Source organism: Carassius carassius, chromosome 44 (assembly GCF_963082965.1).
Source record: "Carassius carassius chromosome 44, fCarCar2.1, whole genome shotgun sequence".
Lineage (NCBI taxonomy): Eukaryota > Metazoa > Chordata > Actinopteri > Cypriniformes > Cyprinidae > Carassius > Carassius carassius.
The window spans coordinates 26,040,454-26,066,467 of record NC_081798.1 but is presented as its reverse complement, the minus strand read 5'-3'; the positions used below and the strand labels follow the sequence as shown (position 1 = coordinate 26,066,467).

Below are 26,014 nucleotides of genomic sequence, written 5' to 3'. Positions count from 1 at the left end.
CAGATAATATTGAAATAACCACATACAGTAGCAGATCTATACAGGTGGAGCTGGGGAGGTGGAGGACCTCTGAAGCGCATGTAACTGCTTCAGGAAACACCAGCCGAGTATTTGATAGTTGAGCAGTGAGCTCATTGGCCACCGGCACAGGGGAGAACCAATCAGCTGCGCCGTGTGAATAATGGTCTACGTCTTCTAGAGATTCACGCCAGAAACTGGTATTTATTCACATTGAAAACAGTTATTTGAAATTGTAATTTTTTTATTGTCTTGGTGAGCAGAAGAGACTTCTTTCAAACTTCTTACCAAACCTAAACTTCTGAAGAGTATACACAGAAGAGTAAACTTTGCTTGTAAGCTATTTCATGGGGTCTTAAATATAAATGTTTGTGTCTCATGGTGTTTTTAACAGAATGTTAACATATATTGCACTGGACCAGTCAAACTCATTTTCTTGATATTATGCCACAAATGCTGTTACTATTTGCTGTAGACTCAGTGTTCTGCACTATATATACAGTACTGTACCTCTCCCTTCTCATTCCTGATCCTCCTGTTGAACTCCTTCCCGTCGATGCACAGGAAGTCTTCTCCAGGGTGGATGATGCCACATTTGATAGCGATGGCTCGTGCCGTGTTGATGTTGTCTCCGGTCACCATACGAACAGTGATTCCAGCACGCTGGCATTTCTTGATGGCGTCGGGCACCTGCAGACACAGGACTGCATTAATTCACCTCGCTCCACTCCGCTCCGGAGGAAGGGTTAGCGTAGATAGTAAATGAGAACACTGCCGCAAAACACACAGGATTCGTTCAGCTCTCCTGATTCCTCTAATCTCTCTTTCAGATGCTCCAGTGAAACAAGAAAGAGCTCATTAGGAGGAATTCAAAGAGCTCCTGCGGTAATTATGCAGTGGTGGAGATGATATCCCATTAAACAAAAGACAAAATTATTCATATGAAGGTTTTTATTTTAGTGCTGAAAAATCTGACCGGGTTCAGACTGACCATATATATATCTACACCAGAGGTTGCGTTAGTTAGACTTTAACATTGTTCGTCATTTTGATGGACAGGGTCGGAAAAATTCTGGCATAATCTATTATTACCCATCATTTTAATGTCCATATTTTAATTATAACACAATAACTGCTTTTATTTTTGTTCACATTTTCATTTTTAATAATGAAGCTACAGGACGAGCATATAGACTTATGCATTTATTTATGAAGAGAACAGATGAACAGAGACTGTGCGTCACTTTTCATGTTCAACACACCTCAGTTAGGGTTAGGGTTAGGCCACTAAAAACAACAAAATATGCTCAAAAAAAAAAAGAAAGAAAAGATTTCTCTATTTCAATAGATTCTCATTTTTATGAACCAATATTGATTCTTAACCCTTGTGGATTGGATTGTTCAAATTCACTACCCTTTCAGTATGTTTGGGATGAAAACATTCACTCAATTAAACTGCTGTAAAAATGTATCAGATTCATATTTTTTTTTTCTATTTTTTTTGCATAAATCTGTTAATCAACTTCAGTCCTGATGTCACTGATTTGGGGGGAAAAACACACAGAATGACTTATTTTCAATATAAAAGTAATTGTGGCTGGATTTTTTTTTTATAACCTAGACTTTTTATAACAGTCTTGGGCATGTCAAAGATTAGTAGCAACATTGGCTTTGATGCATTTTTAGTTTTTGTGCAGCATTAGATTTAAAAAAAAATCAAATTGTTGTTGGTGGCTATTTTTGCCCCATTGACTTCCATTATAACAACATTTTTTGATTGCAAAGCCATGACACCATATAATCATGCATTCTTAATTGTTGGTGGTTTTCCCTGTTGGGAAGAGGTAACATTTGTTATTTTTTACAGTTGATCACTAGGTGGGACCATTAACCATTTAGATAGGCCTGTGCAAAAAAAGCTTAGTTTCTGACTTGTATATGAAGCTATATGGAGTGTAACAGCATATTATATTGAGTGTGTGTGTGTGAGAGAGAGAGAGTGTGTGTGTGAGAGAGACCTTTGCGCACTTACCTTAATGTATTTCAGAAAATCACAATGTACACCTCAGCTCTTAGAACTACATGGAGAAAACAAAAGTGTATTTATGCACCTGCTGCCTTTTAATGGTGGTGAAAGTATTCGGTTATTAAGTGATGACGTAAGAAGCGCTGTTTCCGGGTCCAGGCCTCAACTCGCTTCACTTGAGAATATGACCTCAGCAGCCGTTTATGAGCACTGTTTATTCATATTGCAAAGTACGTGGATTTAAACACTTGCATGCCATCGTGCTGGATATTTAATGGTGAGAAGAGCAGCAAGCAACACGAGAAAAGGCTTGACATGTACCAAAGTTTTAGAAATGATTATGTAGCGTGACCCCTCCAGCGAGCTGCAGCTTGTTTGAAGTTGGTATTGCATTTTGGTTCATAATACATTATGTGCATAAATTTGATGCAAAGTAGATTTTTTTTACAGGATTTTAAGTAAGGTAAAAAAATATCCAGTCCACAATCACTTTTTATATTGAAAATATGTAATTTTGTGTGTTTTTTTCCCAAATCAGTGACATCATTTATGAACTTGGTAATTAAAGAGTTAAAATCTTGGATTTTTTTTAAACATTTGGTAGTTTTGATCAGGACTGAGGTTGATTAATAGATTTATGCAAAAAAAATGAAAAAATAAATTTATCTGATACATTTTTACAGCAGTTTAATTTAGTGGATGTTTTCATCCACGAACATACCGAAAGGGTAGTGAATTTGCCCACAGTGTACCGTTGAGTTTTTGAAAAATTTCAAAGCATTTTCCCAAAATATGGGTCAAAATAAGATTTGTCACCAAAAATCATTCCATTAGCTCAAACACAGAGAAAGTTGTGGCCAAAATAAGACTCAACTTTACCCCCTGGTGGACGAAAACGTCCCCAACAACGCATAAGGGTTAAATCCCAATCGATTCTGTTTTCAGTTGATGAATGCACAGTAAATATAGTGCGCCCCCCATCCAGTTAATCACAATAGGCTAAGCTTTGTGCATTGTTACTTTTGACATGAAACTAAATCTCAGATTTCAAATTCTTTCCATTTTATCAGGAAATTCAAGCAATAAATATATTTTCGTTGCTCTTAATGTGGTGAGATAGATCGCTGTAGCATAAACTGTGTACTCGCCTGTGCTCTGCTGCCACATTGGAGTGCACTCGCCACCAACTGGACAGGTGTGAGAATTACAGTTACAAATTACAATAGATCACCCTCAGTGTAATCTGTCAAAGTGATGGACGGCCTTCAGAGTTTTTTGTCATTGCTTAAAAATTCCGTCAATGACGGAGAATTTTCAGTTAACGCGACCTCTGATCTACACACCAAAATATGATTATATTTCTCCTTATTACAGTAATGAGACTTGGAGAAAATAAGTTTGACAAAAATAATAAAATATTACATTTTATTTATAAAAAAAAAAAATATATATATATATATATATATATATATATATATATATATATATATATATGCAAAAAAACAATAAAAAAAGAGGTTTTATTTTGCTTATGCTGCATATAATTTGCATATTTAAATAGATTTTTCTGTGAAATGCAAAGCATTTTTCTGCGACTAACTCTAGTAGAGCACATACTTCACTTTAGCAAAGCGGGTTAATCAATCTCAAGGATTTTCAAGCTATTGGTGTGTTTTCATGTGCAACTTAAAGACTTTTTGATAGTGTATCATGTTGACACTTGTTTTGCACTAGGGTCTTGGCAGCAGAGTGAATCCGACACAATCACAGACGTTATGGAAATAGGGGCCGGTCTAGACACTAAAGCGAGAAATGATATCTGCTTGACTAGACGTCCAAGTATTTCTGAGAAACACAAAGACAGTCCAGTCCCACTTAACTCATCAGGTGGAGAGGAAGAGCCTCATCAATAAAACACCTCCGCAGGAAAGGTGACGTGGTAACATTAGACATTTAAGACTAACGGATTCTTAGGTTTCGGCTGTTTATTAGGGAACGGAATGGCACACGTGTCCCGTTACAGAATGCCGAGAACAAACACACAAAATCTGTGTCATCAACAGAATGCTGGAGTTTTAAAAATGCTATAAAACAAACCAATTCAAAGTGGCATTTCTGCAATTCCAGAGAAGGACAACAGCAAGTTGAATCTGCAGTCAGAAGTTCACGAATGTTCCTCCATTAATGCTGTTTTTCTCTTTTACCGCAGACGTTGCTTTCTGTAAGAAGCCGTCAGCAAACTGACAATTACTGAGCGTGGCTCCAGAGACAGAGAACGAATGCCAGAGCAAAGAATCAAAGGAGGAGGTTAAATAATGCAACAGTATAGATGCTTCTTCTGTCCCTGTGCGTGAAGATGTACGATCATTTGAGGACGTGTTTTTAAAGCATGCTTCTCTTACACATCCTCGCATGTGTATCTGATGCAACTTCTCCTCCAATTCCCAGTATTTTCCTGTAATCTCAGAGCAACTGGGCCAGTGAGTCCTGCACAAAAGCACCTTGCAATGTATTTGAACAGCAACTAGATACAGATGTATAAAAGCGATGATATGAGGAGAAGTGTGAACTGTGGAGTCCTCAGGACCCAAGAATTGAATTGGATTGCAAAACCTTCAAATGTTACTAGCGGTGTCGGCTGGTTTTTTTGGGATCTTCCACAGATTTAGTTTATCTAGATTCTTGCATCCAGTGTTTTTAGTGCTTCAGCTGAGTTGTTTAGTCTGCTGTGATTTAGCTGTTAAACAGTTTGCACAGGACAAGTCTCTAGTCTTTAAATACAGCATCTGTCTCTCACGTTTTTTAAAGACTTTTGAGCTTTTAACCATTTAAAGCACTGTATCAAATTTCTAGGTAATTTACACAAGAAAAACTTGTCTAAAAGTTCAATAAAATGTATTTTTTCTGATAATTATTCCATATCTCAGACTTTATAGGATTAAGATGGTTTGTTGAGACCAAAAAAAACGAACAAAAAACAATGAGACCCCAGCATTTAATGTGATTTTTAAACTTTAAAATGATGCATCTGAATTAAAGGCTCCCTCTGAGGAATGTGTCCAATCATGGTCAGAAAAACCTAAAACTAGTTGTTCAAAGAGTCAGTTTTGAAAATACATGGCTTTGCATATCCTTAGCAAAATCAGTAAATGTGACCCGGTCATCAGTAGCACAGGTATATTTGTAGCTATAGCCATTGCGTGGGTCAAAATTATCGATTTGTCTTTTATGCCAAAAATCATTAGGATATTAAGCAAAGATCATGTTCCATGGATATATTTTGTGAATTTCCTACTGTACATATATCAAAACTTAATTTTTGATTAGTAATATAATACATTAAAATATAACTTTGTTTGAACAACTTTAAAGATGATTTTCTCAATATTTAAATTTTTTAGCTCTCTCAGATTCCAGATTTTCAAATATTTGTATCTCAGACAAATATTGTCCTCCGAACAAACCAGTTACAGTAACAAACCAGTAACAAACCAGTCAATGAACAGATGATTTATTCAGATTTGAGATTATGTATAAATCTCAATTTCGAAAAGTTGACTCTTATGACTGTTTTTTTTTGGTCCAGGGTCATGAATGATGAGGCAGAGGTCACATTATAGGCATGATCTCCTGATGCAAAACATTATATAAAAATTCAAATAAAAATCGTGAAATATGACATGATGAAATGTGAAGAAATTTCTCACCTCGGGTCTGACAGGATCCTCAATTCCAACAACACATATTGCGGTCAGCTCAGTCAAAATGTTGTTCTCGTCGTCCCAGTTGGGCTCCGGGTCTGCAGGAAAGTCACGGTAGGCCACGCAGATGGTTCTGAGCCCGTTGCAGGCCATGGGTTCGATTACTTTCTTCACCATCTCGTCTCTGTCCCTTGGTCTGAAGACGCGCTCTTCCCCCGTCTCATTCAGAATACGGGTACACCTGAAGCCAACATGCTCACATTAAAATACAAGGCCTTTCATTACAGCAATTTCTGACTTTCTGAGGACATGTCTTCTTTATGTAATTCTGCAAAGAGCACATCTAAATGATTCCAGGCACTGGAACCTACAGTAATTCAACATAATGTCCCTGCATCTGCTATTGAGACATCAAAATGCTTTTTTGACAAATTGTATATACGAGAGCTGAAGCATCAGAGAGCAGATGAAAGGGACTCACTTTTTAAGGACGATTTCAGACGCTCCTTTGCTGTACATTCTGAAGCTGCCGTCTGGATGCTTGATGACGGTGCTCATGGACTTCCGCACGGAGTTGAAGGTGTACACCTTGTAGAGTTTCTCCTCTGGGATCTGGTTCCGGATGGTCTGGTAGTCTCGTTTCAGGTCCAGGACCAGACCAAGCAGGCCACACTCGGTTTTGTTGCCCACTTGTTTGGGAAGACCTCCTTCCTTATCTGGAGGCTGGGATAGTAGAAAGCCAAAGAGGTTTCAGATACCTGCTGCATGGTAACAAGATAAAAAATAACTCCGTTCTGTTCTGTGAAATCTTGACGATTATTAAGGGTCTCATAACTGACCACCTGTCCACAGGTAACGGCAAACATTGCTTAGCGACCTGCACTCATGGTGGGCTATGCTGCATCGAGTGCAATAAATTATTTGGTAAGTTTGCTGAGGTCATATACAAAGTTGCTTTGCAATTCATCACAGACGTATCAACAGCTTGGATGCCTATTGCCTAACAGAAGGAAATCAGGTGATTTTAATTTTTTGCGGAGCAGCCCACTCTATTGAAAAACCAGCATATACTGGTCATATGCTGCTGGTTTGTGCTGGTTTAAGCTGGTCAAGTGCTGGTCATGTGCTGGTTATAAGCAGGAGCTAGTTGCTCAGGACCAGCACATAACTAGTTTAAACCAGGTCATGACCAGCAGCCATGCTTCAAAACATACCTACCTAACCAGCCGGTTTTTGTTGTTGTTTTCAACAGGGCAGTGTTAATATTCTTGTTTTTTTTTTTTTTTGAGTTTGTTAAAAAATCTCAAACACTAAAGTATTAATCTTTTGCAGCCGATTCTTAACATTCACTTTTTGGACTCCATTTAAACTCTGAAGCATGACGATCTGTCACTGGGCGTTCAAAGTGAACTTCTAAAATATATATTAACTAAGGTCAGCTTGGTCTTCTATCTTTTAAGCATATTGAATTGCAATCAGCCTCTACCTTCTTTGTTTTCATTTACAACTTACTTTATCCTCCCAAGATGCATTGTGTCCAACAGAAAACAGAACCCGTGCTGAACAAGATGGATTTTCTTAACTTTAACACTTTGTCTTTCCTGCTGTCAATCACTGGTATTTAATAAATTGTCTGCAATCCCACTCCACAAAGGGGCATGTTTCTCTTAAAACATTAATATGTGATCCAAATTGTCTTTCAAAGAATAAGTGTCTGCATATACTGTACATGTACGTATAGTATGAAGTCAAAAAAGCTTAAAAGAAACAAAACCAATTTAAAATCTCATTGTCTGCAGTTAGATTAAACAAAACCCAGCAAACACTACCAAGCTAGAATTTCTCCAGGGAATCTGATTTCATCATCTGTTTATTTATTGATGAGAAGAAATGCTGAAATGCCCATAGAGACTTTGATTGTTAGTTAACTTTCTGATGTACTGTACTTTTCCAGCATTTCTCATATGACAGGATCCAACACGCATCAGTGCTGCATTGCAATGAGGCGTATGCAAGATGACTCACAATGTGCATACAGTGGAATTTCTGTAAACTGTAGCAGAGAAATTTAGAAATTTCAGCAAACAAAGCCAGTGCACACGTTACAAGTCTTGCAACTTTCTGGCATCAGACTGTCACTGGCTTGTTTACACGTCAATGGCCTACTGGGTAATCGAAACTGGACCATTTAATTCCCAGGGCAGAAAGAGGGTGGAAAAATCTGAATTATAACTAAAGCAAAATTATGTTTTTCCCCAAGAACTTTACTAACTTGTGTACCTCGAGGAAGAAATAACATTAAAAAAAGTATCTTGTGTTTGCTCACCTGGGTCATTCAAGACTGCTCATGCATTTGATGCGGATTTCATAGCACCCTTTGGAGAGGTGCTGGCACACAAAGCTCCCCTGAACAGCTGTCTTCTCCCTGGTCAGCACGCACTCCTACGAACCACGGCATATGGCAAAACATGCACTGGCAGCACTACTTCCTCTTTACGGCCCTATTCGGCTCCTGTGCTCCACACGGGCCCTCAATCTATTCTCCTTCACGCCACAGGAGCCACGGACGCCCTCTTGTGTCCCCTAGAAGGTCATTTTTATAGCACCTCACCGTGTTACCTACACTGACAGTGACAGCCCCTGTCTCAAGCCATGAGGTGAGTGCTCTGCCAAAGCTGACTGGCTAAAATGAAGGAGTGGCAGCCCGAGGCATCGCAGAGAGACTTTGGCAGAGACCCTGAGCCACATGGAGCGTCTGCAGCCGGACAAACGACTTTGCCCAAAATGAGTCACAACTTATCAAACACGAGACAGCGAGATATTTGACCTTGTCATGTGCACGATGAAAAAACTGCTCCCAAAATAGCAGAGAAGTCTCACAGGGCAGTATTCTTTCCAGCACTTAAGACTAATGGGGAGTCCAACTTTACATATGACTAGTTGCAGACATTTGGTCAAAGAATAACCCTTAGAAAACCGTGGTTTAACAATGGTATCAGATTGGGGTCGAGAACTCTCTTTAACTTTATAACCCCAATCAAATACATTTGAGAAATCAAGCCTAAGTCTTCAGGATTGCTTGAAAATTACAGGTAGGTGTGTTTGGATAATTACAGACATAGGATTTGAAATTTTGGACATGAAAGATAAAAAATCAGTAACAACAAGAAGACATTAATAAATGTCTCGAACTCGATTGGATAAGTACTTGGACCCAACAAGGTGGACTCTGACCCAACAAAAGTTTGCTTGAAAATCAAAGAAAAGTTGTTTTTGTTTCAGGAATGGAACTAAACTCCGTAGGACAGTAAAGTCTCCTATCCCTAACATACATTATGGAAAAGACTGTGACTCATGGGAAACCCGGTCTTGACTAGATCTATTGTTCTGTCTGAGAGTTTGACAGAACCATAAAATGACATCCGTGAATATGTCTTACTACAGTACTGAATGACATCCATATTCATGCACTATGATACCTTTATACTGCAGCTAACAGGCATTTGAATGGAATCATATGGTTCTATTCACAGAGCCGGTCATCATCTGTATTACAGAAACTAGAGTGCCTTTGTGGAGTCACTGAATGGACCGGTTCCCAGATTCCCAAGCAGAAGCCAATTAAAAGCACATCAAGCATGAATAAAACACATGCAACAAATCCATATCCGATACTCTGTGCTCAAACAAAACTTTGAAAAGATGCAAGAAAGGCTAACTGCATCTGTCTTTTGTGTAACTAAGAGTCCAGAGCTGACAGCCGATGACCTACTGAACAGTCCTCAAACACACACACACACACCCCGCCGCATACGGACATGTAACCTCCAATCAAGAATTGATGGGAGCCCTGGAACATGACATCAGTGTCAGACCCGACCTCTCCAATCAGACGGCCAGGAGGTCTGATGGAACAGGTGGTAGAAGCAACCTGAGATCAATGCGACAGGAAGTCTCCGCAGAGCTCAGACTACCAGCTGAAGTATCGGTGTACATGCCAGCAGCATCACCTGTACTGCGTGTCCTAATCCGATTTCAGGATTACACTAACTAGCTCATACTACTGAGACACGCTTCAGAAACACTCTAAATTCTGACTGCTAAATCTTTATCAAATACAGTTAAAAGTTAGTTGGTAAAACTGTGCAAATAAGCCGATGCACCTAAAAGCACTATATTACGATATAATGTAAATCTAGATGCACTGAAATGGGAAGGAGACTTTGGAAAGTTTGCTGAAGGAGCTCTCCCAAGTGTTGGGTGAGGAAAAGTTCATGCATTAATTACATAATGGAGCAGCAAAGAACAGTCGCTTGGGGGATCTCTCCGGGGATAGAGAGTTCTGCTCTTTTCAGTTTGTGTTAAAACAAGACGTCTGGAAGGATATGCTTATTCAAGTCTTGCTCTGTATGGTTATGAAAGCTCCCAGTACTGATCTCCAGGGACGGGTTCTGTAAGTTGTCTTAGTGAGCTGCGACGTTCAGTGGGTTTGCTTTCAGTTGCGATGCTTCTTAAACCGAAATACAGAACAGATCTGATTCCAGGCCCCAGAACCTAGAGGTACTCACATGTTCTAATTTTTGTTTTCTCGTCTCAAATGTATCCTTGCAGACTGTTCATTTTTGGAAACCAACCCAAACTGATGCTTCAAAATACACAGCAATTATTCTGCAGCCTTCTTGGTCCTCAAAGAACACAAAGCACATATGGAAATGTATACATGAGAAGGCCTTATTCCAGCAAGCTAGGATTTCATCAGGATTTCAACTCTATATAGGACATCTTAAGTGATTTCTGTTCAATCAGAGCAGTCTGTTCTGTTTGTTCTTTTGAACAAACACTGAAGGTTTGTCTTATATCTCTCTCTCTCTATCTCTCTCCTTTGGAATTCATAGATATTACTTTCCTATTGTGACTCTGCAATTTGTATAAAACTGAAACCACCATACTTTCAAGGTACTTCGATTCAAACAGCAATGAGTTTAGCCATCTAGAAAATCGATGCTGGCAGTAATGAAGGAGCAAAAATGCTAATATTGCTGAAGCTCAACTGGTGAGTGTGGCATCAGAAACGCCAAATCATTCAGTTACTAGAGTAAACATACACTGATTCAATGTAGACATTGAATGCCTAGCTCTAGTGTATTGCAACTTGGTCAAAAAAGCCACTGTTTGGATTACATAAGCAAACACCTAAGAGTCTATGATTGGGTCATTATTGGAGAGACTGACACTGAATCCAACAGTATACTGACTTGAACTAAAAAGTGATACTATTATCTTTTAGAGCTGCTTTACAGAAGAATCTGAATTGTCTCCATAGTTGAGTTTCCACGATGGATTCAGCTATTTTGTGGTTTATCACCATGAAGCTGCTTTGACACATTACAGTTTTATAAAGAAATAAAGGTAACTTGAATTAATGTTTCTGGCATGTTTGGCAACAATTTGTTTAACTGTAATACAATGTGTAGCGTTTCATTTCTTGAAGAGCCATGCTGGTAGATGTATCCCAAGGCCATATTCCAGGGTAACAATGCCAAGATTCATCTGGCCCAAAATGCGAAAGGGTTGTTCAGGGAACATGATATGTTGCATAAGGCTGTTCAAACAATGCTACAATTAATGCACAGTGCAATCAAAGATAAAGGAAGTCCAACAAATATTACTGTGTAACCTTTTTGGCCAGGCAGTCTATGTAAGTAATACTGTATACGTTAACATTAAAATCTATTGTTGCAAAGCAGTTGTTGCTGAAATTACACCGGCTGAAGGTTTCTATGTCTTACCAGTATTTTAGTAGTGTAGGCGCTGTTGAGGGATATAGCGTTGACCAGTATATCCAGAGTTTTGGGTGGGATGGAGCTGGGGTCTGGTATCACCTTGTAATGGACATCGCCCACATAGCACTGCACTGCTGTCATCCGGTTTGTAGTCAGTGTGCCAGTCTTGTCTGAGCAGATAGCTGTGGCATTGCCCATGGTCTCACAAGCATCCAGATGGCGTACCAAATTGTTATCCTTCATCATTTTCTATAAGCACATACAAAAGAAAAAATATATATTTTTTATTTTATTTTATGCAACAACATACAGATAACTAGCTAATATAACATCTTCTAAAAGCGTTTAAAAACTGCTCTGTCCTCTACCAACATGAGTATCTGTTGAAATAAATAACCTTCTAACTAAAAATGGGACACAAAAAGGCTGCAACTGTATTTTTATTTATTTATTTTGGAGGATGTATTCACGACATGTTCTCTACTGTAAGCTGTTCACACATTCAGACAAATAACATCAAAATCATTTCATGAAATTCAGTATTTCCAATTTGTAATTATACGGCAATTTCAACATGGACAGCATATTGCAGTTTGATCTATACACTGGAAGCGAGAAGCTATGCAATTTTAAACAAAAAAAAGAGTAACACTTTGTTTTAAGGTGTCCTTGTTACATGTTGCATGCACTTACTATTATTATAAAAATGTATTATGCATAATTACATGCTAGTAACACTAGGCCAAACCCTAACCTTAATTACACTGTGACGAGGATACCTAAAAATAAAGTGTAACCAGAACAACAAATTTAATATATGAAAAAAATAATTAATTAATTAAACAAATATAAAATCGGCCTCAAATCAATTTTCATTTTATGCTGACTTTAAAGTGAGCACACACAGGATGTGGGAGTCAATTTCTGCTGGAGGCTAGCGTAAATGAGATAAACATTTATAAAAACCTCTCTGATATGATTGCAAATTAGTTGTCCAATGTGATTTAATCATCAGCTGGTTTAACAGTTTCACTGAAAATAATCATCTCATTCATGTCATTTTGTAATGGAGTAAAGTTTCCCAAAATAAAGATAAATAAAGCCTTTTAAAACTATAAAAATAATTCCTATGATGCCCAAAATTGCAAGTTTTAGTGTAAAATATTGTAAAAACTCAATGAAAAAAAAATAAAAATAACAGTAAGTTCCCATACTATATACAATAAAAACTGCAAAAGATCTAACCAATCAATTTATGTAATTTTACTGTAAAATGCTGTTAATTTTACAGTTTTTAAAAGTAAAAATTAACAAATCAACATAATTTACAGTCAAAAACTGTAAGCTGACATTTACAGATTTCCTTGCCTGACACTCAACATTTAAAGTTCAGTATTTTGTTTAAATAATCATGTTTCTTAATAGTTTTTTATATCAGTTATGTACCTTTGGGTGTTATGTTATTTAATGATTATTGAATTATTTAAAGTGTTGTGTAATGCCACATTTGTAAATTACAGTTTACACTATATTTGTTTTGTAAATGTGTTTACAGATTTTTTTTTATTTTTTAAAGAGTGGGTTCATTGGGTTCATGTAAAATCAAAGTATTAAACCAGATCTAAATATGGTACAGTCTTGACGTTCTTCATGTGGAACAAATATACCTTCACTGAGTAGGCCAGAGAGATGGTGACAGCCAGCGGAAGGCCTTCAGGAACGGCCACCACCAGCACTGTAACACCAATGATGAAGAATTTGACAAAATACTGAATGTAGATCGGTGAACACTCCGGCAGCCATGGCCTCTTCAGAACCACAAAGTTATCGATTGCAAAGTAAAGCACCAGGATGATGACTGTAATGGCAGACATCACCAGACCTGAGGACCAGATCACAGCAAACACTGCATTAGTGCATGGTGCTCCACTGCAATGATGAAACATTGCAAACAAGCTAAAAACACATCGCACCAGCTTTGCCGATCTGCACGGCCAGCTTGGTCAGTTTTCCCTGCAGAACAGATTTCTCTTTCTTGGAGACACTGGCTTTCTTCTTCTCTTTGTCATCGGCCTCTCCACCCTCTGCGCTCTTCAAGGGCTGCATCTCCATTGCTGCAGCACCGTCCTGCTTCTTCACTGTAATGATCGCAGCAAACACATGTAGGTTATGGGGCTTCTGAACTTTGCTCACTTCTACAGCTAAAGCTGGACCTCGACTGTACTGGCCATGTAGTCATTGTGAGAGAATCACAGAAGAAATGAACCATAGTTTAAACTCTACTGTTGGCTTGTTTTATGTTTGTTTGTATATTAATACTAACTTTGACATGTTTGTGACTAAAAGTGATGCATGAATGACCATTCTGAGCCATTAGCCACCACTTTTCTCAATATTTCCAAAGATCTTTGGGCAATACATTATCACCAAGCCAACAAATTAACATGTTATGTTGTATATCTACATTGATCTGTCTCAAAGGGAACACGAGCCGGTGAAATTCACATTTATCCAGGAATTCAATTAGATGTCAATTGTGGTATCATTACATGACTGAGACACGTCTGCTCTACTGAAAACAAAAGTTTCATGGGATCTGATGACAGACACTTCGTATCAAGTTTATATGGGACAAAGGATCCTGAAGTACCTTTATTTAAAGAGATAGGTCACCCAAAAATAAAGCTCTGCCATCTTTCACCCTTATTTTGCTTCAAACCTGTATTACTTTCTTTCTTGAAGTCAGTTGACTGTTAAAAGAAATTGCTATTGGATATTCAAGTGCCTTCAAAAGCACTAAGGAGATCTAGGACAGAGGTCAAGATTTTTAGTGTATAGTGACTTAAAAACGACATGATATGGAAACTGGGACCGACTATTCTTGCTTATTTTGACGTACATAGTAGTGAAATGGCTGTTGAACAGGGAAAAAAAAAGGAAGTAGGGCAAGGCTTAATTAAATGTATCATAGAACATAGGTGCTGCAAACTAAATGAATGATTCACTGTAAAGAGATGAAAAGAGATGCTTGTTTTTACTTTTGGGTGAACTATTCCTTTAGGAAAAAGGCAAACTGCATGATGTTTCTTGTGGATTTTTTTTGCCACATTCAATGCTACCCCAGCTACTGTATATAAAACTGGCAATAGCTCCACATTAAATGATAGCTTTGTTATGGTAAACAAAAGTTCTGTTTAATATCTACTGTCTAAATCCATTTATTCTGCAAATGGAGCTCACAATCTAAGTTACTCGTACATAAAGTTTATCCAAATCGTTTTTCATGTTGGGAATAACAACTCATGGACTAATTATAAAATGTAAAACCTTTTGCAAACATGCACCTCTGGAGACCTGAAAATGATCAGAAACTTGACGACACAATGCCTTAACCAGACTTTATCATGAGAATAAACTTAAGAGCAAATTTACTGACAAATGCAAATGCAAAGTATTTAATAATAAAAGTAAAGTCAGTTGCAAAAATACATCAATTAAATACATTTCTTTTGTCAATGTTTGCATAGACTAATTTATTTCCATCATTATTTGAAATATACAGACACCTCTGGATATTTTGATGAATAACCAAAGAGCAAAAACAGCTAGGCTACAGATCAGTGAAAAATTCCCAGATTTCGACACAGACAGAAAGTGTGAGGTTATAGAGAGACCCTGAAACACACAGGAGAAGCAGCACAAACAGACAAGCTGACTTCTGAACCCGCCGAAGGAAAGGAATAAAGTAATGGTGACACTCAAACCAGCGGTAAAGTGAAAGCAGGTTACCTTTGGTCTGGTTGTTCTCCATATTTCCATCCTGCATTTTACCTAAGATGAAGGCATCCACAGACACAGGACAAAAATAACAGAAAGCAGACGATAAAACATTCATCACATGGACATTACAGTGAAATCAAATGAAAAAGGAAGACAGAGAATGAGTAATTTATCAACATCATTGTGAGTCACATACATGACACAGAGTTGTTTCATAATGAAGCTCTGAGGTGCATTATGGGTTTGGTCCAATCAAATTGATCAGTGACATAAAATATCAGCTGAGTTCATTTACTCTGTCAAGGTGTAAATGTTATGTTGCAAATCATTGCTTTCTTGAATACGTGTATTTGATATTAAAGTATGCAGTATGTGTTTGTTCAAACAAAAGTAGTTCAGCTGTGTGTTTTAATGTTGGTCTTGGAATGCCATGGAATATCTAATATATGTAGAATCTACACAACATTTTAAACCCTTGATAGTCATTTGTAGGTTTGTCACTATGATTTATCAAAGCTGAAGAACTATGTAGTAATCGTTCAGATATTCCATGGAGGAGAGATGGAGGAGAAACACTCAACACGATGAGGACTAGAGGAACAGCACAAGTCTACTGGACATGCAGGAGGAAGAGCCATGCAACACCACAGGAGCAGAGAGAAGAGCCACCAAACACACAATTAATTGAACGTTTATTTATTTGAAATTGAAATATTTTGTAACAGTGTTAAAGTCTTTGTTCCCAAATGAATCCTTGCAGAATTAAAGTATAAGATAAAAAAAAAATACTGACTCCAAACTTTTCAACACTAGTATATGCATGCAACAAATTACAACTAAAACTAATCATGTTGTAACATCGCAATTCGAATTATATTTCACATCAAACCATATTACAATCCACACTTGTTTTATAAATGGTTTCCCAGCATATTAAAAACACTACACAATAAGTCAAGATCTTCTTTTTAAAACTCAAATTTAATATGAGTTGAGGTGCAGTACTTATTTGAATAATGCTTCAGTCTCTCGGCTATTCTGTTAATAGTCAAACGGCCAATAAGAATAACATAAGGAAAAACAGATAGAAGAGGGAGAACAGAAAAGGAGTGAACGATTAGAGGTGACATGCATTGAGAGGAACGCACAGTCAGCAGGAGAGGAAGATCAAGACAACTGGAGGAGGAGGAGGAGGAGGAGAAGAGGCGGAGCCAGTGAGGGACGGACAGCAGAGAGCTGCTCAACCTACCATTGACTAGGCTGGTATTACCAGAGGCATTTGCACTTGCGGCACCATCGGTAGCTATAGTTGCGATGGGGTGTGAGGAGGGATGGGAGCAGTCTAGCCGTAATAATGAACAAAAGTAGCATGGTTAAGAGCGTCGTTACCACGATTAGTATCTCTCAATATACTGCTGTCAACTAAAAGCGACTTTAAAAGAATGACATCGATGGAGAAAACACTGCAACATAAAACAGGTTACACATAATATGGTAGACAAAACAAAGTCAAGGCACAAAACAACACAATGATCAATGGCACAAATAGCTGGCAGATACCCGTCATTTAAGAGAAAATTCCAATTGCTACGTTCACTACCAATTAAGTAAATGATTCAACAGGTGATTCAAAAATAAAACAACCAAATAAACACATGCTTCCAAGTGCTTCAATCACAACACTCTACAAGCTGTAGGGTATCAAGACTACCAGGCTACAAAACCGCAATCAATCTATCCGCTCTTGAGGGAATAAGACGGGGTTACATCACAACCTCCTGATCATCATCTATGCAGATCATGGATGAAATGCATTTCTGTAAATACTTAAAAAGAGCGTCTTTTTAAGTGAAAGATCGCGGTTACTAAAGCGGGGCTCGGAAGGGCAGAGCAGGTTTAGTGGGGTAATAAATGAGCATTACTGCAGATATCCCTGGGTACAGAGATTCATACTCTACCTGCCAGCTGATGGCCATCCTCCAGAGCCTGACCTGTGGCAGTTTGCAGAATAACACACACATAAGGCCTTATGCTGACAAACGGTGCGGGCAACACATGCTACCCAACCAGAAACAACACATTTTCTTGTGTCAGTCTGAAGCAACCACTGGGAAAACAAGAGTACACATTCTACCCCAAAGCAGTCTCTGATTGGGACAAAATGAGCTGCGTGTTTTTGTTTTTTTCCCAATGAAACTTGTCTCTGCTGCACAATACTCATCGCCATTTGATTGTTTAGCAGGATGCTACTAGGGTTTTCTTAAGTCCAATCGAAAACGGCACACACTCCTCAATCTGAGGTAGCAAACCTGTGGGATGAGCTATGCACCATAGTTTAATTCTTTAAAAAATTGATAAGAAACATTAAATACATTTACTTTTCACTAAATGTTCAGACAACACAGGGACAGTTTTATCAATTATGTATATAAAATTACAAATTTTTAGAATAACACTGTTATAAGATTAGCATACTAATAAACTTAAGATGCATTTGTCAGTCATACATAAATTAAACTTAGTAACTTACTAATAAACTGAATCTGTGAAATAACTATGCAATAACCAGACATATTTATAAACAATAAATACAATTAGTTTCAATCTTATACATTTAAACTAACTAGGGCTGGGACAACGCGTCGAGGTCATCAATGACGTCGACGCAAAAAATAAGTCGACGCAAAATATGTGCATCGATTCGTCGACCTGTTTTTATTTCTCTAAAAAACGTTTGCAAAACGTTTACCTTATGTGCGCTGAATATACGCGATGGCCGGATCAACATTCTGTCCAACGTTATATAACCAATCCAGGGGTTTTTCTGCATTGATCTTTTTTTTGGCGGCTGTTAAAGCCTTATTTGATCGGTGAGTGACAGTGACAGGGCGCGTACGAGAGAGAGAGCCCCGGCTGCGCGCGCACTCACAGTCTTCAAACTACACGTGCGCTTCTTGCTCTCTCCCTCCCTTGTGCATATTAATCAAAATCATTAAACACGATAGAAAAAGGGCGAAACACCAAAGTTTCATGCGCGCTCGCGCACTCACAGTCTTCAAACTACACGAGCGCTTCTTGCTCTCTCTCTCCCTTGTGCATATTAACCAAAATCATTAGACACGATAGAAAAAGGGCGGAACGCCAAAGTTTCACGTGGAGCATTCGGAGATTTTTTTTCTCCATGACAGGCTGCTGGCTCCCACTGTTAATTATTTTTATTTTTTTTGTAAAAGCACTCTCTGTATTAGCTTAAAGCCCTCAAGTTTACATTTACATACTGTATTCTTTCAATTGCTCTAAACAAGTATTTTGGGTGACCTTTGTTATTGAATGCTAGACATCAAGTTGTTATTTTCATCTGAAAGAAGAACTTTTTTCAGTAAGCTAGGCCCTATGTGTTCAGTAAGCTTGTTTCAGTAAGCTATGTGTTTTCAAGGCTTCAAGGTTTTATTGAATGCTATCTCTAAACAAGTGCAAAGTAATGCATTCTTAGTCAGTCTTTTATTTTGTAATTTTAAGAGCAATAAACATATATTGCAATGTTAAGGAATTGTTTTTTTTCATTCAGATATGTAAATCAACATGTATAAATTGTTAGTAGTCAATTAATGGGGAGATAATCAAAATCAAATCGGTCTGGAAAATTAATCGTTAGATTAATCGATGCATCGAAAAAATAATCGCTAGATTAATCGTTTAAAAAATAATCGTTTATCCCAGCCCTAAAACTAACTGAATATTGCTTGTCCCACAGCTAGCCATATTTTAACCATGTTACTTGCTAACTGAATAAATTGTGTTTTTACAATGAACACATTTATGTCAACTCTAATAAATTTGAATGTGTAATTTTTAAATATTTTTCATGATTTTATTATTATATTTAAATAAAAGCATATAGATGCAAAAAGTTGAAAATAAACTATGGCACAATTTTTGGGAATACAGAAATATCACCCGTTTCTAGGGCTGCCCCCTAATAGTCGACTAACCTCTGATGGAGAAGCCGATACGCTAACTTGCTCTTAAAATACTTCCTCATTTTTGCTTATGCATATCTTATATATACAGAGTAATATATCTTTCGAATCTGTAAAGACTCTAGGTTGATTTGTGTGCACTCACAATAACAAAACGTTGTGCTTTTGTAAAATAATGAAAGCAAACAGGATGCACTTTCTGCCATCTCTGTGAACTTTAGCGCAAAAAACGAGAACATTTAGTCAACTACTGTAATAAAATGTTAAATTAGTCAACTGCTTCAAATGAATGACTTCTAGTCGACCAGAAATAGTTTAAGTCGAGGGAAGCCCTACCCATTTAATTTACATATGATTGGCAAACATACTGTACATCATATTATTTTATATGTTATATACTGTATGGTAAAACCGAATAATCCAAACAGATGTAAATAAAATTAAAGCCTAAATTTTTTAAATATTTTTATACAATAATAGCTGCTTATTAGCTGACAGGAATTACATGTACAGAAGTGTCCTGGGCAGATGTAACGCAGCTCTGCTGAGGTTTTGCCAAGCTGAGCTTTAGTTACGCACCTTTCTTCTCTTTTTTCTCTTCCTCCTCTCCTCCAGCACCGAGCAAAGTGAAGATGATCCCAGTCTGAGAGTTCACTCCAACAGCCGTGACCAGCATTCGACCCGAGCCCTCCATCACATGGGTGCCTGGAGATTCAGTTAACCAAGCAGTAAGTCATGGAGGAACTGTAAATTACAGCAGGCCACTCTGACCTCAGCACAAATGACACAGTGTGTGACGTCATACACGAACACCACAGACTGCTGTCTGTCAACATCCATCCCAGTTGCATACTTGACTTACCAAAAAGCAAACACAGAGAACTAGTATTGTCCTTTTGGATAAAAGTTATATAATCAAAGTACATTAAAAGTGTTCTTTTTAAAAAACTGCATAACAATAAATGGTGCAGTTGGCACTGAATAGACTATGGGCCAGATTTACTAAACATGGCAAATTAGCGCGATAGCGTAATTGGTGTGGAAATTTTTTAGGGTGATTTACTGACAATGCGCAAATTAAAGAACAAAGATGCATCATCTCATTAAAGATGGCAGCACACTAGACAATTTTCAAATCTTAACTCACTTTAAAACCATGGGAGCTTACAGACTTGATGTGGTTTAATGGTTAGAGAGTTGAATTTGTAACCTGAAGGTCGCCGGTTCAAGTCTCGGTGCTTGCAGGAGTTGTAGGTGGGGGGTGTGAATGAACAGTGCTCTTCCACCCTCAATACCCATGGCTGAAGTGCCCTTGAGCAAGGCACTGATCCCCCAATTGCTGCCCGGGCTCTGGAACAAATAGCTGCCCACTGCTCTGGGTGTGTGTTCATGGTGTTCCCTACTCACTGTTGTGTGTGCACACTGATGGGTTCATGCAGAGCACCAATTCCGAGTATGGGTAACCATACTTGGCGAATGTCACGTCTTTCAATTTCATTTTCACTAGACGATTCAACCAGACCGCGAGACCACACACTTGATTACTGTAGGAATGATCTCACGAGATCAAACGTGACTAGAGAAGAAAAACAAATAAAGTACTTTAACGTCGACATCTTGCTCTCCCTGCGCGTGTTCTGTTTCACATTGAAAAGCAAAGTATAAAAAAGAATATGGGTGATGTATTCTGAGTTCGTGGCATGTTTTAGCTGGCAAGTTTCAGCTATAGAAGCATGCGACATCTGGTAAACAACGCTTGCTCGCTCTTATTGGCTATCACGGGTACCATGTCGGAGACAACCAGATCAAAAATGGGGACACTCCGTCTCAATCGGGAGCAGTTAAATAATCGTAATGACACCAAACAATACAGGATTTTTGGGGGGTGCAAATCGGCCTTAAAATCCTCTAGTGTGTGGTCAGCTTTACATTTTGAACCAACACAATATACTGTACCAAGCACGGTGCAAATTAGCCAATGCTCATCAGGTGCGGGCGATCTACTTATGATTCAGACGCATAGGTAAATCCCCCTTAATAGTTTAAGACATACTTTTTTGGGGCGTTAAATAATGGCGCAAATGCCAGTAATTTGATGAGAGCAAATGTAAGTTAATCGCATAGTGTGATTAATTTGAATATATATATATTTTGCGTTTGAAAGGTAAATTCCTACAAATGCATATTCAGAAAGGTCAGGCACAAAAATAACTTTGTCCATGCCTTTTCAGAGCTAATTCTTCACTGCGCTTCTTTAGTTAATCCTGACAGTACTATTTAAACTCCAAAAGGCTTTTTTTCGCTGGTGCAAGCTGTTAGTAAAACTGGCCCCATATTTTGGTGTGTCATTATATGTTTTTAAAAGATACTTTTAAAAAACTATTTGATACCATTATCCTAGTATGGAGCTTAGAGGTCCTGACCATATTGACTTGTATTAAACCAATGAAATCGATCAGAACATCTTCATTCTGACATAATCTGTTGAACTGATACTAATTCACTATTGTATATGTAGACCTTCAATATGTATTATTTGCAGAAGTTTACAACATTCAAACAAATACAGCAGTAGTTGTCATTCACCAGAGAGAAGCATGGGGTCTTTATCTGCAGCTTTGCGCACATGGTCAGATTCCCCTGTCAGAGAACTCTCATCAATCTTCAGATCATTGCCTTGTATCAAGATCCCATCAGCTGGAAGCAGGTCACCTGGACACAGAAATTCAGCATTAATTCATGAATATTCAAAAGGACTGGGGCTGTCAATTTAATGTCAATTTAGAACAATGCAAAATGCAAAACAATATGCAAAACAATGCATTTAACCATACACTCTGATCCATAACAAATGCACTCCTCACCAAACCACAGTTAATAAGTGCAGCAGCACAAAATGAATGAGGAGACGTCCACACAGGATAGGAAGAGCACAACAGAATCAAACATAACAGCATCTTAAAAGTACAGTACTCATGGTGTGAGGTGCCGAAAAAAACAGCAATATGGGACACAACAGCCAAAGATGTACAACACACACATAGATGAAACATTTAAAAATTGACAGACTAAATCCAACAGTAACTTAGTCAGAGACTAATGATGATATCAATGATAAAGCTAACAATATATTGTTTTTAGAGCTACTGTGTATATGGTCAGTGGTGTCGCAATAATGTCTTTAAATTATCTTATTCATTCAATGAATAAGATATTCACATTCAATGTGATCTTAAGCAAGCACACCTGAGTCTTTCTTTAGCTGAACTTGTTCTAATGGTCTAATCTAATCTAATGGTCAAGGACAAAACAGGGAGAAAACTGTTTCTGAACACAGGCAGCCACTCAGGGATGGAGCATATTTCAGAATCTAATCTCCAAAGCTCTTCATAGTGCCATTGTGTTCCTTCCAATAATCCCTTCAGTTTCTCCAGACAACAATTCTGGATCAATATTGCTGTCTCCAAAGAATTCCAAAGTTGATCCTCTAAGATGGCACTTGTCAAGCATTTCACAGCAGAATCTCTCTCCAATATTTCTGGCTTTACAGCCCTAACTGAGTCAATATGAAAATGACAAGGCCTGCAGTATGTTGTTCTCAATAAGGCAACACTATATTGTAGGTGTTCCCCAGGGTTCAGTATTTGGCCCTTCTATTGTTTTATATATCAAGAGAATGTTATTTCGTTCAGATATAATTTTGCTTTCATTTTACATCTCTGCAAAGCAACATATTAACTCCCACACATTTTCAAAAATAACAGTAAGCCTGGGACTGCTAACCATCACTGTACTAGTCAAGAAGATGGAACCCCTCTTCCAGCCTGCCAAACGCTCCCACCCACAGGATCGCTCCGTCACTGTCAACAGCTACATTATCTGCCTCCCACTTGTTCAGGAAATCCGAAATAACAACCGGAACCTCTCCAACACTGCAGAACCATCACAGTCCTTTAGTTTGATAAAATTACCAGAGTAGAAAGTGTTGATCAGCTTGACCAGCTCTCATAATCAAACTGTAATTAATGACACAGATCAGTCTTGCTTCATTGCACAGCAATGGTGTCCAGTCATGTGTAAAAGCTCTCTTGATAACGACCCATTTAATTAGTGGACTTCAAATTACATATGGGTGAACCTTCAATTATGAATCCTGAAAAATGTACTTCTTAAAACTACATTTCATCTATGTTAATGCATATTACAGATTTAGACATGTCCATGGATTTTATTTACATATATATATATATATATATATATATATATTTTTTTTTTTTTTATCAAGATTTAAGGATTAATTTGTATGTTGTAGATACTGCAACTGATAAGTATTTCTTAACATTTTTTGTTGATCTGATCACAAGAGGACAACACCTTGCCCTCTGTATTGTTTTCTGTTGGCTCATTTCATGTTTGTGTGTAAACGGAATGAGCTTATTTCGCAATATTAGATCAAAAGATCAGAAAAATGCCATGCATACACCCTCCCCTTAAAGAAATCAGGGTGTTTGCATGTGGACAAAAGAGATGGATTAAAACAATAGATGTAAACAGGAATGAGTCTGCCTCGTATGCTTGTGATTTGATCGACCAAAACACATCTTAATACCAGTGTAAACAGGGCCATACATCCAATGCTAAACTAAAGTACATAAATGTTGAGCTAGCAATCTCACTGGCTGCAGAATCAGTTCAGGCCAATCAGCTTGTGGCATGTAGTGCCATGTGACTACTAGTGGACTGCATGTACAGGACCTATAAGCCTGTGCCATTCAGTTCTAAACACACACACACACAAAGAGGACACATACCATACTTGATTTGTGCAATATCGCCAACCAAAATATCTGCCACAGGAAGTTGGATGACCTGCCCTCCTCGCACCACCTGGAATTTCTGTTCCTGTTCGATGCGGCTCTGTAAACCCCTGAACTGTTTCTCCTTGCTCCAGTCGTTGAAGGCTGTGACCAGAACAACACAGACCACTGAGAGTAAGATAGCTGCCCCCTCGATCCAACCAGCCTCCGCTTCCCCTTCATCCTCCGCACCCGCATTCGCCGTCCCACAGGCTGCAGGAAGAGGAAAGCCAGATTTAAACATTCTGGTGGAAACAAATCCCATTACCCATTACAAACAGCCGGCAGAAGAAAGGGATACGATTCTGGTGGTAGTCTATGAAAATCAGCAAAGTAAATTTACAATTTTAAGTGAATAATTTCCATACCAGACGTATTGTTATAATGTGCACCTTGAAACATTTTGTGTGCACAAGTGGCACCAAACATGCGGTGGAGGTGAATTGAAAACTTGCTACGCATTTTCCCATGCTGTTATAGTTTTTTTTTTTTTATAATAATGTTTGTTCTCAACACTTTTGTTTGAATACTAAAATATTAAATCTTTTAAAGAGTTTCAGGCTCTAATTTGTACACTATTCACAGAAATCATCACTTCTCATTGTCATGTCTCTGCATATCTTTGTATTGTAATGAAAGATGGAAAGCTAAAGGAGCCATTTCTGATAAACAAAATCACAAACAGAGATAGACACATAAAAACACACACATAAATTATTTTTTTGGTTTTGCTTAAACCATTTGGTTTATGAGGGCACAGGAAGTTAATATGATTGTTAATGATATTCCTGATAGATGATGAATCTGTTTAATGATATTAATTTTCATTAAACTGAAATGTAAAGGCCACTTTTTCATATTCCCCAAAGTATTTTCACTTGGATTTCAAAATAACAGTGATTACTGCGTATGCTTTGAGTGCGTATTATATAACACTAGAATGACGTTAGAAAAACACTGACAAAGATTCTGACCATTTGAGGAAAGCTACAAGTTACTTAGAAAGCAATCAAGCTACACTTAATTAACTACATTAAGCTTCTTTAAGGGAACAATGAAATTATGAGCATAAAACACAGTAATACTGTATAATACATAATTTAAGTAGACCTTTCCTGGTGCATGAACGAATCCAAAACATCAGCAGCATTTCACGAAATCACCTGCTATACATAAAGAATATCTAAAATGCAAACTCTATAAATTAATTTTGAATAAGTAGATTATAAATAAGTCAAACAAAAGTAGAGATCTGTATCAGAGAGATGAGCATTTCGGGGCATGTTTGATGGATACTGTGGTTTTTGTAAAACTATTTATTTATTTAAATACTTTCTAATTAGGATTTTTGTTGTTGTTGTTGTTTCTGTGTTTCAAGTGTGTCATTGAATTATTATTATTATTATTATTATTAATTTTTTTTTAAAGATACATTCCTCTCCTAACTAGCTTCTTTGTAAATTAGCTCATTTCTGTTAGTAGCTTGTACTTTTAGTTCTACTTAAGTGCTAGGAATGACAAAATATAAATAAATACTGCAATAAATAAAGCAATACAATCGTTCATATAGATAAACAAATACATGTAATGAATGAACGAAAAAAATAGAAAAATAAAAGACTGATGAGTAAATATTGACATGTCCTGTGACAAGCCAAACGTAATAAAATAAATAAATAAATAAATAAAAGCTTTGTAGATTTTCCTTTTATGCCTCTTATTTATTATTTTTATGAGCTCGTATTAACTGAGTGAAATTTTTGTACTTTTACAATTAATTTAGTATTTAGTTCTTTACATCATACAATTTCAAATGAACTAGAGAAGATCAAAGTGAAAAGTTTAAAGAAAAGGTTATCAGTCACAGCTT

General features: G+C 37.5%; 1 protein-coding gene across 9 annotated transcripts in view; it reads right to left on the bottom strand.

Moving 5' to 3' along the window:
• Positions 1–26,014, bottom strand: part of atp2b2 (ATPase plasma membrane Ca2+ transporting 2) — a 166,515-nt gene that overhangs the window by 36,047 nt on the left and 104,454 nt on the right. For 6 of the 9 annotated variants that reach the window (XM_059538272.1, XM_059538270.1, XM_059538268.1 and 3 more), the window contains exons 4-15: positions 24,100–24,357; positions 21,875–22,000; positions 19,868–19,993; positions 17,267–17,299; positions 16,558–16,650; positions 15,318–15,359; positions 13,502–13,666; positions 13,196–13,410; positions 11,535–11,777; positions 6,227–6,468; positions 5,752–5,986; positions 529–708 (exon numbers count right to left, since the gene is read on the bottom strand). In XM_059538272.1, coding sequence (XP_059394255.1) covers positions 529–708; positions 5,752–5,986; positions 6,227–6,468; positions 11,535–11,777; positions 13,196–13,410; positions 13,502–13,666; positions 15,318–15,359; positions 16,558–16,650; positions 17,267–17,299; positions 19,868–19,993; positions 21,875–22,000; positions 24,100–24,357 — 1,958 coding nt within the window. The remainder of the gene's footprint in view (positions 1–528; positions 709–5,751; positions 5,987–6,226; positions 6,469–11,534; positions 11,778–13,195; positions 13,411–13,501; positions 13,667–15,317; positions 15,360–16,557; positions 16,651–17,266; positions 17,300–19,867; positions 19,994–21,874; positions 22,001–24,099; positions 24,358–26,014) is intronic. The other 3 variants (XM_059538271.1, XM_059538269.1, XM_059538267.1) reach the window with 2 other exon arrangements.